Source organism: Nyctibius grandis, chromosome 1 (assembly GCF_013368605.1).
Source record: "Nyctibius grandis isolate bNycGra1 chromosome 1, bNycGra1.pri, whole genome shotgun sequence".
In the NCBI taxonomy this organism is placed as follows: Eukaryota; Metazoa; Chordata; class Aves; order Nyctibiiformes; family Nyctibiidae; genus Nyctibius; species Nyctibius grandis.
The window spans coordinates 57801656-57821112 of record NC_090658.1 but is presented as its reverse complement, the minus strand read 5'-3'; the positions used below and the strand labels follow the sequence as shown (position 1 = coordinate 57821112).

The window sequence follows — 19457 nt, the reverse complement described above, 5'->3', positions numbered from 1 at the left end:
TTGCACCCACCTAAAGGAGTTTATTTACTGATAGCTAAGTAACAAAGTTGCCTTGTAAAGTAATTACCAGACATTAAGACACACATTATGTCCTTGGTAGTGACAATGGTTGTGGTGAACCTCTTCCAATTTATGGACCCTTCATGTGTAGACCAATTTAGAAATTGCAAAAGGCACTGGTGTACTGAGTTTGCCAATTTACTTTTCTCAGTCACTTTCCCTAGACCATCAAGATACCGTCCAAGAAAAGTCCACATGCTGGAAACTACTGATCTGTGATGCACTACCTTCCTTCACCGGATGGCATTTCACATCTGCCAAGAGTCTTGTTATCCTTGGCTACAGCCTGGTTTATGATGCTAGTGTGACACCTACCAAAAAGAAACATGAAGTCTGAGGTACTCAGATACAGTAAGCAATGTGCATGGGTTTTAAAAACCAAAGCCACTGCCCAAAACACTTGTCATCTTGGGAGAAACAAAAAAAAAAAGAAAGCTTAAATATCAGTCTTAACTATCTATGAGGGGGAAAAGTGTCTTGAAATGTATATAGCCACAGCTGAGAAAAGGATTTTTAAGAGACTCTTAATTCTTTACAATCAGCAGGAAAGCAAAGATCTTTGTTAGCCTTGGAAAATCACTTTGCTGTAGCCATACACTGTACGAGGTGGTCTATTTCTCCTAATCCCCCAAGTGCCTGCCAGTGACATACTTCCTGACATCACCTGTGTACTCTGTACTACCCATAAAACCCAGGTGGCTGAATCTCAGAAAACCAAGCAATTCCAACAGTTTGGGGTCCTCCAAAGTTTTTCACAGAGTAAGAATTGGACAGACTTGGTCACGCTGGGGAAACAGAACAAAAAAATCCCCTCTCTTCACACACGTAGCATGACAACCACCCCCATTTCTGATTCTTTAAACAAACTTTATTAAACAAACTTAAAACAAGGACAAGCATTTTTTCCCTTCACTCTATTTTGAGCTGTTGAGGGCACCGCAGCTACGGCTAGTATAACTATTTCTCTCTGTTAGTGCTCAGTCATTTGCCTGTTTATGTCCATCTTCAAGCTCCAGCCATTCAAGAAATACATTTCTCAAACCAGTGAAATATGACTACTAAACGATGGTAACCACCAATTACTATTGCTCCCCCAAATACTTTTTAACACTTTCCTAACTAAGCTTGAGTCAATTCTGACTAACTCTCTATTTATTCAAAACTGTTATTAAGTATCTCATGAGCTTAAGGTCACCATTTAAATAGTATTACATAGTAATGTGAACATAGTATCAACACTATTTCACTTAGAGCATCTTTCTCTACAGAATACCTCAGCTGCATGGGCTTTAAAAATGCACTCATTACAGTTGCAGTTTGAACCCTTTTTTCTGAGGAAAACAAAACATGCAAGTACATCTTGTATTTATAGTCATGCTCCACTGAAAATGTCCCTCCAGCCAAGAATGCATAGTCGCATTTGAACTTTTCCAGTTAAAAGTGGGCAGGGCCCGTGTAACGGGCTCATCTGGGACTAAGGCAAAGCCAGAAAACAGAGAGCTCATCTACACTGCAGAAGCTGTGTCAGTTCGGTTACACCAACAACTCCTGATGGAGATGAGACTCCTGACAAGAAAAATTCCATACATACAGTTAAACCATTTCCTTAGATGACAAACGTACTAACAAAAGGATACTTTTATTATTATTACTATCTTTTCCCCTGGTCTAAATTGCAGCTGCCCACTAGCTGTGGATGAAGCTTTGTTCACTAAGTGTAGAAACAATTCCTAATTAACATATTGATACCAGAAAAACAGCTTAGCCTACAGAATGGGAAAGTTCTATTTCTTCATTTTTCACCTTATACAGCGTACACAGAAAGTGCCTTACCCACCATATTTCTCCTTCACCTCTAGGACAGCCAGACCTATTCGCAACAAAAACGTGAAAGCTCAGATCTGCTCGGGGGCTGACCACTCGCCTATCACGAATGTCCCCCAACAGCCTCCCTGTGTCACGGAAGCCAAGGTGAGAAAAAGCAGAGCCGTTCCACAACTGCGGCTGTACCCATACGTCAGGGTTTTCCCTGGGGATCACTTTTACGTGCTTTGTGCTTCCAACGCTATGTGAAAGACGAGCGAGATTTGGACCGAATGTGTGAAAAATTCTAACGGGGAGAGAGGATATCCCGGGATGAAAAGGTTGGAGACTGTCAGAGGTACAATATTTACTTGTCTAGTGAGAAGCTAGTGCAGCTGTCGTGCTTCCCACCGAGCCTTCTCACCAACATAAGCCAGAAGCAGAAGTGTTAGAAATGGCAGCTGTGCTAATAAAATGAATTTACAACATTGATGTAAACTCACATTTTACTACAGTAGCACCAGCGTGGAAGCGGTGCCCCACACCTTCAGGGAAGGGCTCTCGCCCATTTCCTGGGCCATGCAGCTCCCAGCTCCCCACGGCTCCGGCAGAGCTGGCAAGAGCAGTGGTCCTGCGGGAGCGGGTCAGCAGTGCCGCAGAGAGCGGCAAGCAAAGAGCTCTTCAGAACAGGGACCCTGCTCTCTGATTTTTCAAAAATGCAGAGAAGTTTGAAAACTCACTGAAAATCTCAGTGGTTTGAGCATGATTAACATCACTAGAGCTGTTCAGCTTTTGACTCTAACAATAAAAAAATCTGCTGTTCCACCCCAGGTTTCAACTGAACTCTACCAGAAAAAACACGCTTACAAGACTTGGGTCTGGATTAAGTGCCTCCCATTGCTCAAGTGATTCTTTCCTCAGATTAGCAGACACCGTCGTCATCCTATAAACACTTAAATCATCAGCAGTATGCTCATTTACAATGCAAAATATGATCTTACCAGACAAAATTCTGCCTTCAATTTGGATACGCACAGACCAAAGCAAAACCAAAAAACCTAGGGACTGCTCCTGTCTTCAACAGCAACACAACTAAGAATGCTCTCAGGTGTGTAGCAATATCTGAATCAGTCTGAACAGTCCTTTCAAAAAGTCATAAAACTAGGAAAGAAATCCCAAACAAGTACCTCAAGAAACTCAGGAAAAAAAATCAGCATACAAAAACTAAAAGCACAATAATACCACTTAAATGAGACAATAATAAATTTTAATTACAATTTCAGCTGCATGGGTTGTAACTGTTAAAAAAAAAAATACCTCAAAAGATGAGATCAAGTCAAATTTTGGATTCACATCTTAAGTCAGGTGTCCAAAATGCAACAGATGAATTGCTTATGGTTCCCTGCGACACTGATGATGTATCTCAGGTGTAAGTCAGCACTGACGGTGTGAAGTTCAGCAGCATTAAACTCAACACAGAAATCTTCCTACAGATTCTAGTGGACCTTGAATCAGACAGGATACTTTTAAATTAAGAATTGCATTATTGCTGGATTAAAGTATTGCAGTCCAAACAAATGTGCTTTAAAGCTGAATTATGAGCTATTAATAAAAAAAACCACATAACTAAGTTAATTTTTCTCCAGTTTCAGAGATAGCACAGAGGAGAATCCTACACAAATACCGACACAGAAGCATTCAAGTGCAACATAGAAGAGAAAAAACAGGCCATAAAGTCTGCCAGATATCTGCCAGAAACACGCTGGTTTTCCTAAGTAGCCCACTCAATTTAATTACAAACTGTATCACTTTCACCATCTTCCACGAATGAGACAAATCATCCACTACTAACTGGCTTAAATTCAAACATCCATCTACTCTCTTTACTTTGTATTTAGTTTGCAGAGCTGAAATGCAAGTGAAACGTAAAGGGAAAAAAATTGCCAAGCAGACTGGTTAAATACACTCTCCAAACTTTTGCCATGCGCTCATATAGCAGAACTCAGAGAGCCATTGAAAACGCATCCCTTGTAGTTCTGCACATCACAGGTACTTGAGGCAGGTCCTAAAAATGCAGTTCTGTTCAGCTGCTTTATTCAAAATACTGCAACAGCAGCAAACAGACTATCAGCTTTCAGCTCTGCTAAAATTAAAAATAAGTTGTTGGGCTCGGGGGTTGTTTTTTTTTAGGACTTAACTAGTTAGTTTTCAAATGCAGCTTAATTTGGATAAATAAACTATTATTCACGAGCTATACAACGCAAACAGACTCAAGCTGTGTCTATCAAGACTTCCATTAACTTCAGTGAGAGACAGCAGAGTCAGACTCGTATAAAACCAGTCTAGTCCTTGATCAATTTAGAACCTGTAAAAATAACAATGGCCCGGGATGACTGCAATCATCCATTGCTCTACAGACCAGACAAGATACAAGACTCCTCCTCCCCCTCCCAGCACACCTGCTGTCAAGACACTAAATTAAAAGAGTTTGGGCCTTTTTTTCCGTAGCACATCTTGTTTAATGTCTGTGGAAACATCATCCCAGCTACAGCTAGCCCCCTACAAGCTTGCTTAGGTAAGGACCTTAAAAAAGGTAAGAATAATCTGGACCTAATTCAAATCCTTAACATTGTGGCATATGCTGTTCCTAAGGAACCACGATAGCAGGATCAGGCCCCCGGGGCAGGGGGTGCAAAGGAACCCTCTTTAACTATTGCTGCCCAAATATCTTCCTACAAGGTTTTCAACAACAACGAAGTTTCTTTACAAAAACAGTTTTGCCCACACCACTGCTCCAGTTAGCAGATGTCACAACCAGGCGCAGGTCCGGACCATGCCCAGACCGATTCTCCCACTTGAGGAAATCACGCTCAAGCCCGATGTTGGGCTCACCTTGCCATTTCTTGAAAAAGAAGACAGCCTCCCTGCTCCACACTAACAAACTCTGAGTTACTAACTTTTGCAAGACCGACAATTTTTTCATGTATCGCAGCATCTGTTGGTGCATTTATTTGTCCAGTTTTATACACACCCATGAATTCTATAGCACGCCTTAGATTTGGATAAAACGAGGCCTGGCTACAGATGCCTTCCCTCCGCACTCCACCACGACCGGATCTGCCGTTGAGCAAAGTTGCAGATTTGATTTTTACAGAAGGCTGTTATGTCTCCCCCCTTAAAAAGCCGAGTTAAAAATATCCAGTTCCAGTAACTTGCTCACCTAAGCAGACAAAAAGCACCCCCAAGCTTTCCACGTTTGTGCTCTGAGTCGCTCTTTTTGACAAGTGAACCTGTGCCCTTGCACCTGACAGTTCGACCACAGCGCCCCCGGGGCAGCCTCACGGAGACCGGCCCTCCAGAGCCCCACGGCAGCAGGGCCGGGCCCTGCCGCCCCCCGCCCGAACTAAGACCGTACTGGAACCGACACCTGTGGAGAAGCCGGGAGGCCGCGGACGAGGACACCCGCTCATACACCGAGAGCCCCGGGACGGCTCGTTCCCCGCTCCGCTCCTGCAGCCGCCGGGTTGTCCCCGCCTGCCCCATCCCCGGGTCCCCGCTGGCTCGGCGGGAGGCGGAGGGACGCACCTGCGCCCGCCACTTCTCCCCCGCGCTGCCGCCGCCCCGAGCCTCGCGTGGCTGCCAAGCACCGCCCGGCAGGAGCCAGCTGGTGCCCCCCGGCGTCGAGGCTGGGCGCCCTCGGCGGCACCGCTCGCGCTGGCGTCGGGCAGCCTCTGCCGCCGCGGCGAGGCCGGCAGGGCGCCGGGAAGGCGGCGAGGGGAGCGGAGCGCACCGCAGCGCCGCCCCCTCCGGTCCCCTCACGCTGCTGCAGCCCCGAGCCGGGCCCGCCAGGGAGCCGGCAGCAGCCCGGCCCGTTATTCCGCAGCCCGGGCGGTGGAGGGGCTCTGGCAGCGGCAGGGCCGCCCCCGCCCGGCGGCGAGCAGAGCGGAGCGGCGCGGCGCGGGGTTGGGGGGGCTGCACCATCCCCCACCCCCGGGAGTTTTAAAGGGGCAGCGCGCCCGTCGCAGGACCCGCACCCCGCTCCGCCGGGGGCGGACGCTTTCGGCCGGGGGGTGCCCGGGAGGAGGGCGGTGGCGGGGCCGGTCCCGTCGGTGCGGCCCGCGCTGCGCGCGGCGGGCTGGGGAGGGAGGGGCGGGCGGGGGCTGGGTGGCTCCTGCTGCTGCTGCTGCCGCCACAGCGCTCGCCGCCTCCCCTCCCCCCCGGCGGGGGCTCCTCGCTGCAGCCTCTGTGCTCCGCTCTCGGTCATGTGACCCTAACGTAACCGGACAGGAAAAGCCGCCGCCGCCGCCGCCGCCGCGCTGACTCCGTTGTTGCTGCTGCTGGGCGCGGAGACGGCGGCGGCCCGCGCGGCACCAGGCGCCTCGGCGGCCAGCGCCCCCCAGGTGAGCACCGGCCGCGCCGCGCTCCGCGGGGGATCCCGGCGCCGCCCGCACGTGCGCCCGGCCCCGCAGCACCGGCCGCGGCCCGGGCTGAGGCGGCGGCGGCGGGCGCGGCGGGGCCTGCTCGGCCCTACCTCATTGTGTGCGAGGGGCGCCCGGCCGCGGGGTCCAGCCGCGCCGCGGCGGGCCGAGGGGGGCGCAGAGGAGGAGGGCCGCGCCTGGCGCCGCCGGGGCCGCCTGGTCTCCTGACAAACCCCCGCCGGGCCGGGCCGGGCGGCTCCATCCGGGACACAGCCCGGGGGGGATGGGCCCGCGCCGAGGGGAGGGAGGGGGCGGGGGGGGGCCGGTGTCGCCCGGCGCCGGGCTCGTCGCGGCCAGTTGGGGCCCGCGCGCCCGCCCGCCCGCAGCGGTGCGGCCACCCCCCGCTCCGGCGGCATCCGGCGCAGGGCAGGGCGGGGGAGGAGGGCGCCGCGCGGCGCGGGAGGGGCGGCCCCGCCTGTCTCTCCTCGGCAGGCTGGGCAGCCCTGGCGGCGGCGGCGGCGGTTCCCGTCTCGCGCGCCCTGGCGGCTCCGCTCGCGCTGCGTCTCGCGCCGTCTCCGTCAGGCCGTGCGCGCGTGGCGTGCGCGGGGGGGGGGGGGGCGGGGGGGGGGGCGGGCGGAGAGAGGGGAGGAGGGGCGGGGCTCAGCCAGTGAGAGCGGCGCGCGGCCACCCGGCCTTCCGCCCCGGCGACCAATGGGAGGCTGCCGTCACCTGTGCCACAGAGGCCGAGCGTGGCTCCGGGGAGGAGGGGGCGGGGGAGAGGGCGGGCCGCAGACCACGCCCCCCCGCCGCGCGCTACGGCGCCGGCAGGCCGCAGGAGCGCCCGAGCGGCGCGCGCCCCTTCCCTCCCTCCCCCCCACCCCGCTGCCGGCGCGCGCGCGCGGTCCCGCTGCGGCGGGCGGGGCCGTTGAGGGCCCCAGCGCAGGTCTCCGGCCGCCGCCCCCGTCGCTGGGAGGTGGGGACACGTGCAGACCCTGCCGAGGCGCTGCCGTTGCTGCCGGGGTCGCGTTTGTGAGCGGCCAGGTCCGGGCCGGTGCCCACTGCCGCCGGAGCGAGCTGGGGTCGCTGGGAGGCTCGGTGTCCGCCGAGGTGTGGGCGGGCAGGGCGGGAAGCGCTGGGCCGCGCCGGCGGCTGCTTCCTGTCAGCGCGGCCGGCGTCCCCCGCCCGAGCGAGTGCCGGCCTCTGCTCGCTTGTCTCCCTCCTCGCCCCCAGCGCCTTTCTCCTCGGCCTGTGTCTCCTCTTCCGTGGTGCGGTACCGGCGCTTTCTCGGTCTCATCCTTGACTCCCGCCCACCGCTTTTCCCTTCGCGGTCTCGGAAATAAACGTACGTGTTCGAAAGGGCTCAGCCTCGCGTGGTTTTTCACCCACCGTTGAGCAAATCAGGTAATTTCAAAAGTTGTGATAAAGCCGAGCCAGGCCAGCCCGTCAGCCGTACAATGGAAGGGCTGGCCCTGTAGAGTTTCGGGGCACAAGAAATATTTTACACAGTTGTTTAATCGGTCAGCACTAAAATATGGCCTTGCTGGTGTTAATCACAGCATTTTATTTAGCTAAGGGTAAAACTCCTGCATATATGCATTCCTGTAACATACCCTTCCATGCATAAAAAGAGACACAAGGCACTTCCCTTACTCTTTTCCTCTGCCATGTAATTTCCTTGGAGTGTAATTTTTCTAGTGCTTGCAGTTCAAAGCATTTAAATAGCTTTTAAATACACACAAAAATGTAGTGTTGCACGCGTGTACAAACACCGTTCATTTTGTGAAAAGATTAATTCAGGTCTGATGATGGGTAACAGCTTCAGCTGCCACAGTGACTGCTGTTTGGATAAGGGTGACACTATAAGCTAAACAAACTTAGGATGATAATAAGTAGAAAGAATGCCTTTCTGGCTTGGAGTTCCCTCGCATCGATGGCTTGCTCTGCCTGACAAGCCTCGCTGTCCAAGTACAAACCAGACTCCATACTGATGAATTAAAAAAATGTAGCACGCACAGAATTAAATTAAAGCTACAAAAAAAAATCTAGTGTGTTTTCTGTAACATCACAAAGTCTACCTGCATGAAGCACCTTGCAGGATAAATAATGATGAACATGACATTTGTTATTGCTGACAGCAAGTATTACCACTTTTGGAGAGAGGGAGAGGATTTTAGCATATTGTTTATACAAACATAATTATTCAAACAGTAATTTAGGGTGGAGAGGGTAGACCTGAAGAGAGTTGGAACCTGGGTTTTTTTCTCTTATTAACTGTAAGAAAATAATCAACTGTATCTTAAAATTGTGTTTGTTTATCTTTACACCCCGACTCAAACAAGTTCTGATCTCACGTGAATGCAAAGGAAAGCATTTGGACAGCCTGGATATTGGTTTAAATACGAGGGCATTCTTCACTCTCCAGCAAGTAGAAATACTTGTCTCTCCAATGACTAAACATATTGGCATAAGTGGCATACACTTTTATTCTCTTACTGTATAGAAGAAACAAGCTGTTTGCACCTTACCTAAAATTTCAATAACTTCCTATTAAATTTGGAGGGAAAAAACGCAAGACTTCTTATAAATCTACTGCTTCTGATCCACCTCTCCTGGTATCACCTTCTCTTTCTTTTCTGTTCATAGAGCATCTGCACTGTTCTGGGCATAATGTGGCCAGGTATTTTGTTGACTTCTCTTGCTGTTTTACGTGGCTGCGTACAGACCTACATTACTTCATACTTTCACTTTTTCTGCCCAAAGCTCTATTTGTTTTGGTTAAGTTTATATCTACTTGTTGATCTTACTAGCCATACATTCAACCTTCCAACCATTCGCAACTGCCCTGATGCGTTTCCCTGGCTATTTTTTTCCCAAAGTTATCAATTCTTGCTTCCAAGGCTGCCCCCAAATACTTGAGAAGAAGTTTTATAGCTTTTAGGTAGTTCTTTGAGGGCAGCCTCCAGCAGCTGGTACGAGGAAGTGGAGGGAGGGTGGGGGGCTGCGGAAGCCCTGGTTTAGGGAGACTCATGTTGGTGCCACGTTTCACCGTTAGTTATTCTACCTTGTGGCGACGGCCAGAGATGGATGGAACTGCACCTCTCGCCCCTCGGGTTTCTGGATTTGCTAGGCAAGCATGAGGCACTCCGGCACACAGGCTCCTTACAAAATGCTGTTGTAGCTGATGTCAATAAATAAACAAATAGTTGTTGAGTGAAAAGATTGGCCCCTCCTGTTCTGATAGTCCAGAGAGCTTGCCAATGCCTAGAATGAATGAATTGTTTCAGCCTGGGAAGACTCAGGTGCGTATCTGGTATTTCCCAGGAGAGGGCATCACCATCAGAAATGCTTAATTATTTAATGTTGGGTTTGGATTCAGCTGGACGGACACATACTTTTAACCTGAATTTTCAGTATCTCTATATATCTTTTACATAAAAGTTATCTAACTTGCCTTTTATTGGGTTCTGCTCTTGTGTTTCGCACCCACTTAGGTGAGGGTGACTGATACCAGAAGGGAGATTTATTTTTCCTGTTTGAATGGACAAGAGGTAGACAAAATACTTCGTTTGTCCCATTACAAATAGATGTTTTTACTGCTTATTAATATTTCTTCCTCTGCTTTAGCTATTTATGTTTCTGTATGCAAGTTCCCCACCCCGTGCCTCTTCAGAACCCTTTAGTCCTGGCTCTGCTTTGCTCTTTAAGGCTCAGCAAATCACTTGCACCGTGTGAATCGCATTGCCCATCATGAAAACAGCTCCTTGCCTATGTGGAAGATATCACTTATACAGTAGATTGGGATTAAGAGATGTTACTAAAGCATGATATATGGATATTAGAGGAAAATATCTGTTAAGAGACATCTCCTGTTGCACCCGTGCATCTACTGCTAAGTTTTACATGGAAGTTATTTGCTTTTCAGAGTCTAAAAAAATGGATTTGGCCAACCATGGACTTATTCTGCTGCAGCAACTAAATGCTCAGAGAGAGTTCGGTTTCCTGTGTGACTGCACAGTTGCCATTGGTGATGTCTACTTCAAGGCACACAAATCGGTCCTTGCTTCTTTCTCGAACTACTTCAAGATGTTGTTTGTTCATCAAACCAGGTAACTATAAAAAGGTTCACTGGTTAAATGTTGTTCAGTTAGCTCAGGTAAGGAGGTCTAGCAACATTTTGAAACCTGAAAATGTTCTTTTTGCTTCTTGCTATGACATAAGGAATATGGAATCCAGTCTTATCTGCAAACTAGAATCTCAGTTTAAAACATGTTAAAGTTGAACTGTGATTCATTAACACTAATGTTATAATTTAGCATGAGTTCTTTATCCTTAAAAAAACCCATAGAATTCCTAGAATTGAATATTTAAAGGATCCTCTCTTCACTCTTGCACTTTCCTTCCCCCACTCACTATCCACTACTCTGTCTTGGCACTATTCTTGACATTTCCTGAACATTATATACAACCCAATAAGTCTTTGCTAGGAGACTTTGAGAAATGGACTTATAAAAGAGGTTAATGTATTTCTTTTTTTTTTTTTTTTTTTACAGTTGACCCAAGTCAGTTAAATAATAAAATACTACATAGTGGTGGAAATAAGGGAGTTTGTGTTTCTTCCTTTTTTTTTTTTTTTTGCGGGCAGCCTTACATGGAGTGCATTGAAAAGATAATGGAAGCGTAAGACTGCTTTACAGGTTTTTTGGTCCTTTCTTTTTCCCAATTATTTGAACTATCTCAAGAAGTTTATGTTAAGTGAGTAAAACTCTTAACTCTTTGGCTAAGAGTTCTTAGTCAAAAGTAAACCTGAAGGACAGAAATGCATTTGCACTCCTGAGACAGGAGTGCGGGCAGTTGTATCAGTCTTGATGCTCTGTCGGGAGCACACAGTCGTCTCTGGAAGAGAGCATTGCAAAGTTTACTTTTGAGTCATCTAGCTGAATTCAAAAGCAGTCAGAAAGTGAGCTCAAGAAGGGTGCACCTCAAGAAATGGAAGAATTGGCTGTAATTTCCTCCTCAGCTTGGTAGCCTACTGTGGTTAGAGCATTCCGACCGCAGTGCACAGCCATGTCCATTTCTGGATTTCTGTCTTTTATTTGATGTTTGTTTAATGTAAGAGCTACAAATAACTCTGAAAAACTATTAGAATCACAGATCCTCTCCTGTTAGCTAACTGGCCTAACCAAGATGTTCCTGATTTTCTTTCTTCTTCTGTGAACCTTGCATCTCTTTCTGCACAGAGACCCGGCTTCAACCAGAGGAGTGGTGGATGTTTCAGTCCAGAGTATCCTAAAGGTTGATGCATAGGGCCTGCTCTCAGCTGGAGGATGGTGTTGGTTTCAGTCCTGTTAGGCTGAAGAGGGCATCACAGCCAAAGCATCTCCCTTCAGTGAGCACTCTAACCAAGGGACTGTTAGGCTGACCAGGCGTAGCACTGGTGCTACTGTTTCTTCCTCCCTGTTCAAGGAAAGAAGCTGCCATTCTGCTTTGGAAGGAGCCTGGCCTCCATGGGTTAGATGTGCCCAGGCTACACCTGTTGCATCAGATCCTCAGGGGATTCACACCCTGTCCTGCATGGTTTCTGGATCGTCATGCAGTTGAGTCAATGTGATACCACACATTTGCACCACACATTTGCAGAACTGTAGCTGTAAACAGTGGTAGGCCATAGAAGCCAAACAGGCAAGTGCCAGCTGAATTTTAGGTGTTTTCAGGGCTAAGTACTGAGAAAAGTTTAATGGACTGTGAATTAGACTCCAGTGCTAGCAGGTTTTAATTTAGGTACAGACGTGTTTGAATCCAACCAAAAAAAAAGAGGAAAAATATCTTTGCCACTTACAAAATATATTAATATGTGACGACAAATCTAGAACATGACAGCAATTTAGAAAGGTGTAGATTCACAGAATCACAGAATCACAGATTGCAATAGGACAGCTTTGTCTTTCAAGCCAGTTCCTTTACTGAGGAAAAAAATGTCATTTTTCAAGTGGCCAATAAGATTAGCTCTTTTACGTTAAAGCGTTTCTCTATATTTATTGCATATTCTGTCTTTTGAATTTAAGTAGATGCCTCTGATTTTTATCAATGCTTGAATAACCTGGATCTGGTAAAAAAAGATTTTCCTTATCTCTTATTGATCATTTTGTTTCACCTTTCAGTGAATGTGTCCGTTTGAAAGCGACTGACATACAGCCAGATATCTTCAGTTATCTCTTGCATTTGATGTACACTGGGAAGATGGCACCGCAACTCATTGACCCAGTTCGACTAGAACAGGGAATAAAGTTTCTGCATGCATATCCACTAATTCAAGAGGCCAGCCTTGCAAGTCAGGGAACTTTTTCTCACCCGGATCAAGTTTTTCCATTAGCATCTTCATTATATGGCATTCAGATTGCAGATCACCAGATAAGACATCCCACTAAGGTTACATCAGCGACTGACAAACTCGGGCGAGAACCAAGGCCACAGACATCACGGATGAACCAAGAGCAGGTTTCTGAAGGCTCGCAGCTCTCGCAGTTAGCTACAACCCTGCCACAAGTGACCCGGACAAACATGTCTGCTTCTGACCCATTGCCATCTTCCTTATCTCCAGAACTGGTATCTGCTGCTGGTAATAATTCACCTGCAGGAGAAGAGGCCAACATGGAAGCATCTTCTTCAGATGAACAGCCTGCCTCACTCACAATAGCACATGTCAAGCCAAGCATTATGAAAAGGAACGGAAGCTTCCCAAAATACTATGCCTGCCACCTCTGCGGTCGCCGGTTCAATTTGCGAAGTAGTTTGCGTGAGCACCTGCAGATCCACACGGGAGTTCCCTTCACCTCTAGCCAGCAGGGAGAAAGTAATATTTCTTTGTCTCTCTGTAACAACACAGCTGATAAAGATGCTGTGGAAGTGCCTGAAGCAGGGATGATCAGCGACAGCGAGCTGCAGCAGATCTCAGACTCCCCAATAATTGATGGACAGCAGCAGTCAGAGACACCGCCCCCCTCCGATATCGCAGACATAGACAACTTGGAGCAGGCAGATCAAGAGCGGGAAGTAAAAAGACGGAAATACGAATGTTCCATCTGTGGTCGCAAATTTATTCAGAAAAGCCACTGGAGGGAGCATATGTACATACACACTGGCAAGCCCTTCAAGTGCAGCACTTGCGACAAAAGCTTTTGTAGGGCTAACCAGGCTGCCAGACACGTGTGCCTAAACCAGAGCATGGACACGTACACGATGGTGGACAAGCAGACTCTGGAACTCTGTACTTTTGAGGAAGGCAGTCAAATGGACAACATGCTAGTACAGACCAACAAGCCCTACAAATGTAACTTGTGTGACAAAACGTTTTCAACTCCCAATGAAGTAGTCAAACATTCGTGCCAAAATCAAAACTCTGTCTTTACGCTAGAAGAAGATCGCTCCATTCTGCTAGGTGGTGGGGACACAGAAGCCACAGAGACTGATAATGCAGTTCTAGCTTCCATCAAAAAGGAGCAGGAAGCAGTGTTGTTAGACTGAATGTGAAACCTATATCAATTTTTTAAAGTTTCTTTACTCATTTTTTATTAAATCAATTTTTTCCTCCCTTGCCTCTTACCTCACCTACCCTGCCATCTTTTCCACCAGCCTCCTTCCCACCCTGTGTCTTCAGCAACCAGAACTGTACTGGCACGTTAGGAGATTGGATTTTGCCTCTCCCACCAAAACAAACAAAAAAGCTCTTGCATCAAACCACAACATAATTGATTTTAATACAAAGGAATGCCTGAAAAAAATAATCCAGCTAACTATATGTTGATAGTATTAGTTAATCCAAATTTAATAGATTTTAAACAAAATTTAGATTGCTTAAAAGTGTATTTAGATACAATGATGAGTGTAATGAGAAACAGAGTATCAGTTTGGTAAGCAAAGAATATATATATATATATATTAGTTTCCCTGGTAAAAGGCATTTCGAGAACATCTGGCAAATTAAACACCATGCTCTTTAGAAGTCCATGTGCAAGATGATTAAGGTTATAACTTAAAACCCTCAGAACTTTTCTCAATGAATGTGAAAATCTCTGTTCAGTGAGTTAAAAAGAGCTGAGGGTGTTGGGTTTCTTTTAGCCTTATGTTTTCCTTCAAGCATGCCTTTGGGTATCTGTTTCAGATAGCATCATTGAGTCAAGCGAAGTAGTTACTTAGTCAAATTTTGACTTAAGTAGCTGTAATAATAATGTGATGGCAATCTTTATATATATATATATAAAATACTGTATATGTATAAAGATATATATATATATATATAAAGTGTTTGTGTGTATATTTGGTACAGGTAAATAAATGCACACATCCTTTTTAAGTAACTGGCCACCTACTCGCAGATTCAGCCCAGAAAGTCTTTTAGTTGTTTGACAAAATTAGTCATTGCACAGGTTATTTTTAATCAAATTTAAAACGTCCTGAGCTGTGTGCATTTTTATTGGCCTGTTGAAGAGAAGCTAATAGGCAAGTGTTGTTACCCACGCTACAAAGGAAACTAGGGAAGTGGCACACTGGTGACCATTGTACCATCATTAGTGCAGAACATGCATGTGTTGTTAGCAATAGGTTTGAGTCATTCTGGATGAAAGGAGAGACAAAAGCTTTATTGCCTTACCCAGGCAAGGAATGTCCATGATTTCATTTGGTCTAATGGCATGAGTTAAGAGGAAGAAAAAGTGGTGCAGAGATGTTCTACCAACAGGGGATCATGGTTGTTTTAAAGTGAGTCTGTAGTGCTGACAGGCAAATTCTGCTCTGTGAGAGTCCCGTTATTTTCAAAGCCAAGACAAAGTCTGCAAAAACTGACAGGGTGAATTCTGTAGTTTTAGTTACTGCTGATGGTAGCACTGCATCTTTGTGTTAAAAATCAAGTTGCTGATTCTTATTATTTTATGTAGGTGCCCAGATTTTTTGCTGGTAGCCTAAAAACCTAAACTGACAGCAGCCATGAAGCCCACCAAGCAATTACGGGGCCGACAGAAGGTGTAAGAGGACAGCATAAGCGCCCCATCATGAATGGAGACAGTGTGTGTTTTGGCGGGAGGGACAGGAGAGGGCAAGTCACAAACCACAGCTCTTTGTGTATACGTTTAAACTGAATATCATCTTTTTGTGTATAGTTAAGTTCTCAGATTTGTAAGTTTTTATACATCATTTCATTGAATAAAAAACTAAATGAGATACGATTTATTGAGTTGAAGGTGAAAGGTTGTTGGTTTTCGATCTTCCTGAAAGAGCTCCTACTGAATCGGTTGAAAAGCCAAGCAGTGTATTCTGTGTATCATCAGACTAAAACCTCCGTCATACAGATGAACAAATAGCTTACTAAAGCTTGAAACAGTGGATTTGGCACAAAGGGTCATTACGTATTCGTTTTTTCCACTTTATTATAACATGACTATTATTCTAAAGTTTACTGTCAGTGGTGTTGAGTTTATCAACTCTCTTGTGTTAGAGTAATAGATCTAAAATCAATTGATTTTACTTCAAAGTATAAAAGTGTTTTGAGATAAAAAAAGTAACATCTTACAGAATTATTTAGTGTTGCCAATTCTAAAACTTTTTTAGGATCTTCATTTACCAATGTAATTTCTTTAAATGTGTTTTTCATTTCATCTGACTTAGTCTGAAATGCTCTTAGAGCAGGAAAAAAAAGAAATCTTTCCTAATTCAGGGTAAGGTTGGCTTTTGAGGTAGCTGTGGTTTAGGGGACAGTCACAAGTTCATTTCCAAAATTACTACAGCTGCTAAAGGTGCTGCCAGCTCAGCTGTTAGTTACTGCTTACTCTTCTTTTTCAGAGCTCCAGCTCTGCTCCAGTGCAGAGTACAACAGTTAGCTCAACTCCCCAGGTGGCTGGCTTTATCAGAAGGGTACAGGTGGCCACATCATTTTTTGTGAGACACTCAGCAGCCCCGGGTCCTCACCTTATTCCTGCTCTCACCTCCCCTTCTCCACTGTTTTGAGAACACATTTGCTCAGTTACATGTCAAATGGGCTCAAGTGAACTGATTCCATTGAAAAACAACCAGTCTTAAAAAATGCTATTGTTCTGGCAAATCTGTTCCCTATTTCAGCTCTGCAGAGGGCTTCAGACGACTCACGAGTTGTGCGAGGACAGAAATGAGCACAGAGGCGGCTTACTGAAGCCAACGTTGCTGCTGGCAACATCCAGGGTGAAGAGGGTGGGAAGCAGTGACTCCCACGTGGGCAGGTCCCTCACCTGGTGGGCAGTGTGGCCTCGCAAGCTGTGTACTGCCCAGAAAGAAGGGGTGGTGTAGGGCAGGGAACAAGCAGCCGGGGAAGAGGTTGGTTATGACAGCACTGTTGCTGCAAGAAACATGAAACTGCAGGCTCAGCAGAGATACTTTCACCTGTTCATATTTATTCTTACGAAATAACACTGTCAGGTAAAGAGAAGAAAAATCACAATAAAGAGATTATTCTTATATGTGTTCAGCTATCATAATGGTTTATTTTAAATACCCTTTATTGTCTGATGCTCCGTAGCGATGCTTAAGTCATTGCTGCTCACTGCTTGAGAAGTTTTGTTCCTCTACAATGGATTATACAGTATATTCTGGTTTTTAACAACTGCAGCAAGAATTTGAGTAATTACAGCACAACTATAGTTTTGTTCAAGCATCTTCGTTAAGTTACAGTTAGAGATAACTTCAGGCTTTATCTTTAAACTTTTGACTCAAGTTTGTGACCAAGTTGCTCATTACTCATTCAGTTGCTCACCTGATGAAGTTGTGAATTTTCTACCAAATGAAAGAAGACAGCTTTGCAGGAACTGCTGAATCATCAGTGAAAATCTGTCATCATTCAAGGCTGTGCGCTGGACCTTCAGCCCCAGTATATTTCCAACGGAGTAACTTCAAAGTTAATTTCCCAGGCATGTCATTTGACAAGACACCTCTGCCTTGACTTCAGAAGTACAAAACCCCTACAAATCTATATGCTCAATAGAAATAACAGATTATTATCGCTTCTGAAAGGGAAGATTGCAGTCCTCTGCAATCAATATTTTTTGTCAACTTTGTATCAAGTATCTTCTTGGTTACTGGTCTGATAATCATTCTGCTTCTGCTGGAGGAGAATTTATTAGAAGATACTAGTGTTATAAACATTGAATTGTTCAAACTGTGCTCCTGCTTACACTGCAGTGCCTTAAGTTGCTGTCTTGATGTTTAGAAAATCTGCTTGCTGGCTTTTCAGCTCCAAAGCCCATAAAATAATAGCTTCAGTCACAAGAAAAAAAAAAGTAGATTTCTTTCTGTTTGGTTTAAATAACTTCTTTGACATTACAAATACTTTTTACATTCATTAAAGGAAACCTAGTTAGACAAGAGCAGGTTCTATGGTGCCCGGTGGCATCACAATCCCTTGCAATGGTGTTTCCCAATCCACTTAACAGCAGGATTGCCTTTTTTAAGTACTTTGCCTTTTGGAGAATAATATAGTTCTTTAGTTCTCTTCAGCTCAAGCAACTGAAGACCAAATTGATTCATTCTTAACCAAGTTAATTTTTCCCTGATTGTATTTCCACACCTTAAAAAGTAAACATAACTAAGGGAGAGTTCATTTTGGAGGTCTGTCATTGACTCTTACTTCTTCCTAAAAGTTGACAAATGTTTCCATGTGGCAAGATACTTCATAGCTATGAATGATTAGGAGTATTTAGGCTACTTAAAAAAAAAACAAATTCCATTTAACATTCCTACTTCAACACTGTAAATATTACACTTAGTTACAGCAGAATACCTTTGCAATGAAATCTAGGTGATACACTACCAGTGGTGATAAAGGATGTCTGTTTAAAAAGCCCAGCTGTTGCCCTGCCTGAGGCAGTATGTTTCCATTTCTACAGCTCTTGTTTTGTTCATTTGTTTTTGTTTGTAAAAATGCCTGATGTTGTCACTGGATAATGAAATCCCACTCATACCAAAACAAAATGCAGAAAGAAGCAAGCAGTCTTTTGCAGCACACCTCGTTAATATATATTTGCCAGATGATCCATAAGAATCTCTAGAAGAGAAACTCACTGGCCTTAAATATGGGCTTCTATCAAGTCTGCCATTAAAAAGGACATATTTTAATGAAATTTAGCCAAAACCATGAAACGCAACTCCTCCGCAGTACAGCCTTGCTGCTGTGCTGTCTATGCATCGGTGCTTTTGAACAGATCACGCATACCAAGATGCAGAGCTCAGCGTGGTCTTTGCACAGCTGTCAGTAACTGCTGCCGCTCCTTGCAGTGCCGCTACTGTAGCCCTTGTGCCAAAGGAGCTGGCCACAGCAGGACTCCCTCATGGTCAGTCCATGTCTCTTGCCTTGGCCTAAAGTGAAGCTTCCCTGGAAGCTTATGAAATCTACTCAGGGAAGAGAGCAGCAGAGCCACAAAATGCACGTTAACACAAATGTACACTTAGTGTGCTGCTCTGCAGAGCACGGAGGAGGTACCCCGCCACTCCAGCGTGCCTCAGCATGGATCCACAGCCTGTCTCCAGGCTGCTGACTCTGTCAGGCCTGGTTTTGGAGCAGCCCCTACTCTGTCTAAGGGAGCTTCCTGATAAATCCATGTTTCCTTGAATCCTGTTCCTTAATCTCTCAACCACACGGTTAAAGCATTTTCCATTTTGTTACTGCTGTATTGCGTAAATCCAGTTTCAGCAGTGAATTATTTGCTGGATTGTCACAGTTCATTTGGGTCACTCAAATTCACAGGGCAAGGTAATCTGTGAATCAATCTTTATGTCATGAGCTTATTTGGTAAAAATCAAACAAGGGCTCAATCCCCTTTTGACAGACTAGTCTAAATTCTCAATTCTCTAAATTGTTGCTTCAGCAATTCACATGCTCCTTAACTCACAAAGTCACTAACCCACACACTTATGAGCAAAAGAGCTGCCTGGCTAAGGATGAGGGTGCTCATCCTTCCTCCTCCGTCACGCTGCAGGTGTCCCCTCTACCACCCCAGGAAGCAGGAGAGCCTCAGCAGCCCGGCTGCTGGTGGATCCACTACCAAAGACTTTTTGGGGGAAGCTGGCATAATCCTGCCTTCCAGCTTGGAAGTCTGGTCTACACCTTTCCTATGGCTTGTTGCAGTTACTTCTGAAGACTTTCAGGCTTATCAGAAACTA

At 46.0% G+C, this 19457-nt stretch overlaps 1 protein-coding gene across 2 annotated transcripts; it reads left to right on the top strand.

Annotated features, from left to right (window-relative positions):
* The first annotated feature begins 6138 nt into the window (after positions 1-6138).
* Positions 6139-15499, top strand: ZBTB2 (zinc finger and BTB domain containing 2). 2 transcript variants are annotated; one of them, XM_068401392.1, is made up of 3 exons: positions 6139-6263; positions 10204-10387; positions 12440-15499. In XM_068401392.1, exons 2-3 carry the CDS (start codon positions 10215-10217, stop codon positions 13800-13802), a joined length of 1536 nt encoding a protein of 511 aa, XP_068257493.1. In that variant the 5' UTR covers positions 6139-6263; positions 10204-10214; the 3' UTR covers positions 13803-15499. The 2 variants fall into 2 exon arrangements, with proteins under 2 accessions (XP_068257493.1, XP_068257503.1); XM_068401402.1 differs by lacking the exon at positions 6139-6263 and adding an exon at positions 11745-11874 and having other exon boundaries at positions 10311-10387.
* The last annotated feature ends 3958 nt before the right edge of the window (positions 15500-19457 follow it).

Coding starts and splice junctions, on each gene's coding strand:
- ZBTB2 (XM_068401392.1), top strand. CDS start 10,215: ATGGATTTGGCCAACCATGGACTTATTCTGCTGCAGCAACTAAATGCT. Junction 10,388..12,439: donor TTGTTTGTTCATCAAACCAG/GTAACTATAAAA, acceptor TTCACCTTTCAG/TGAATGTGTCCGTTTGAAAG.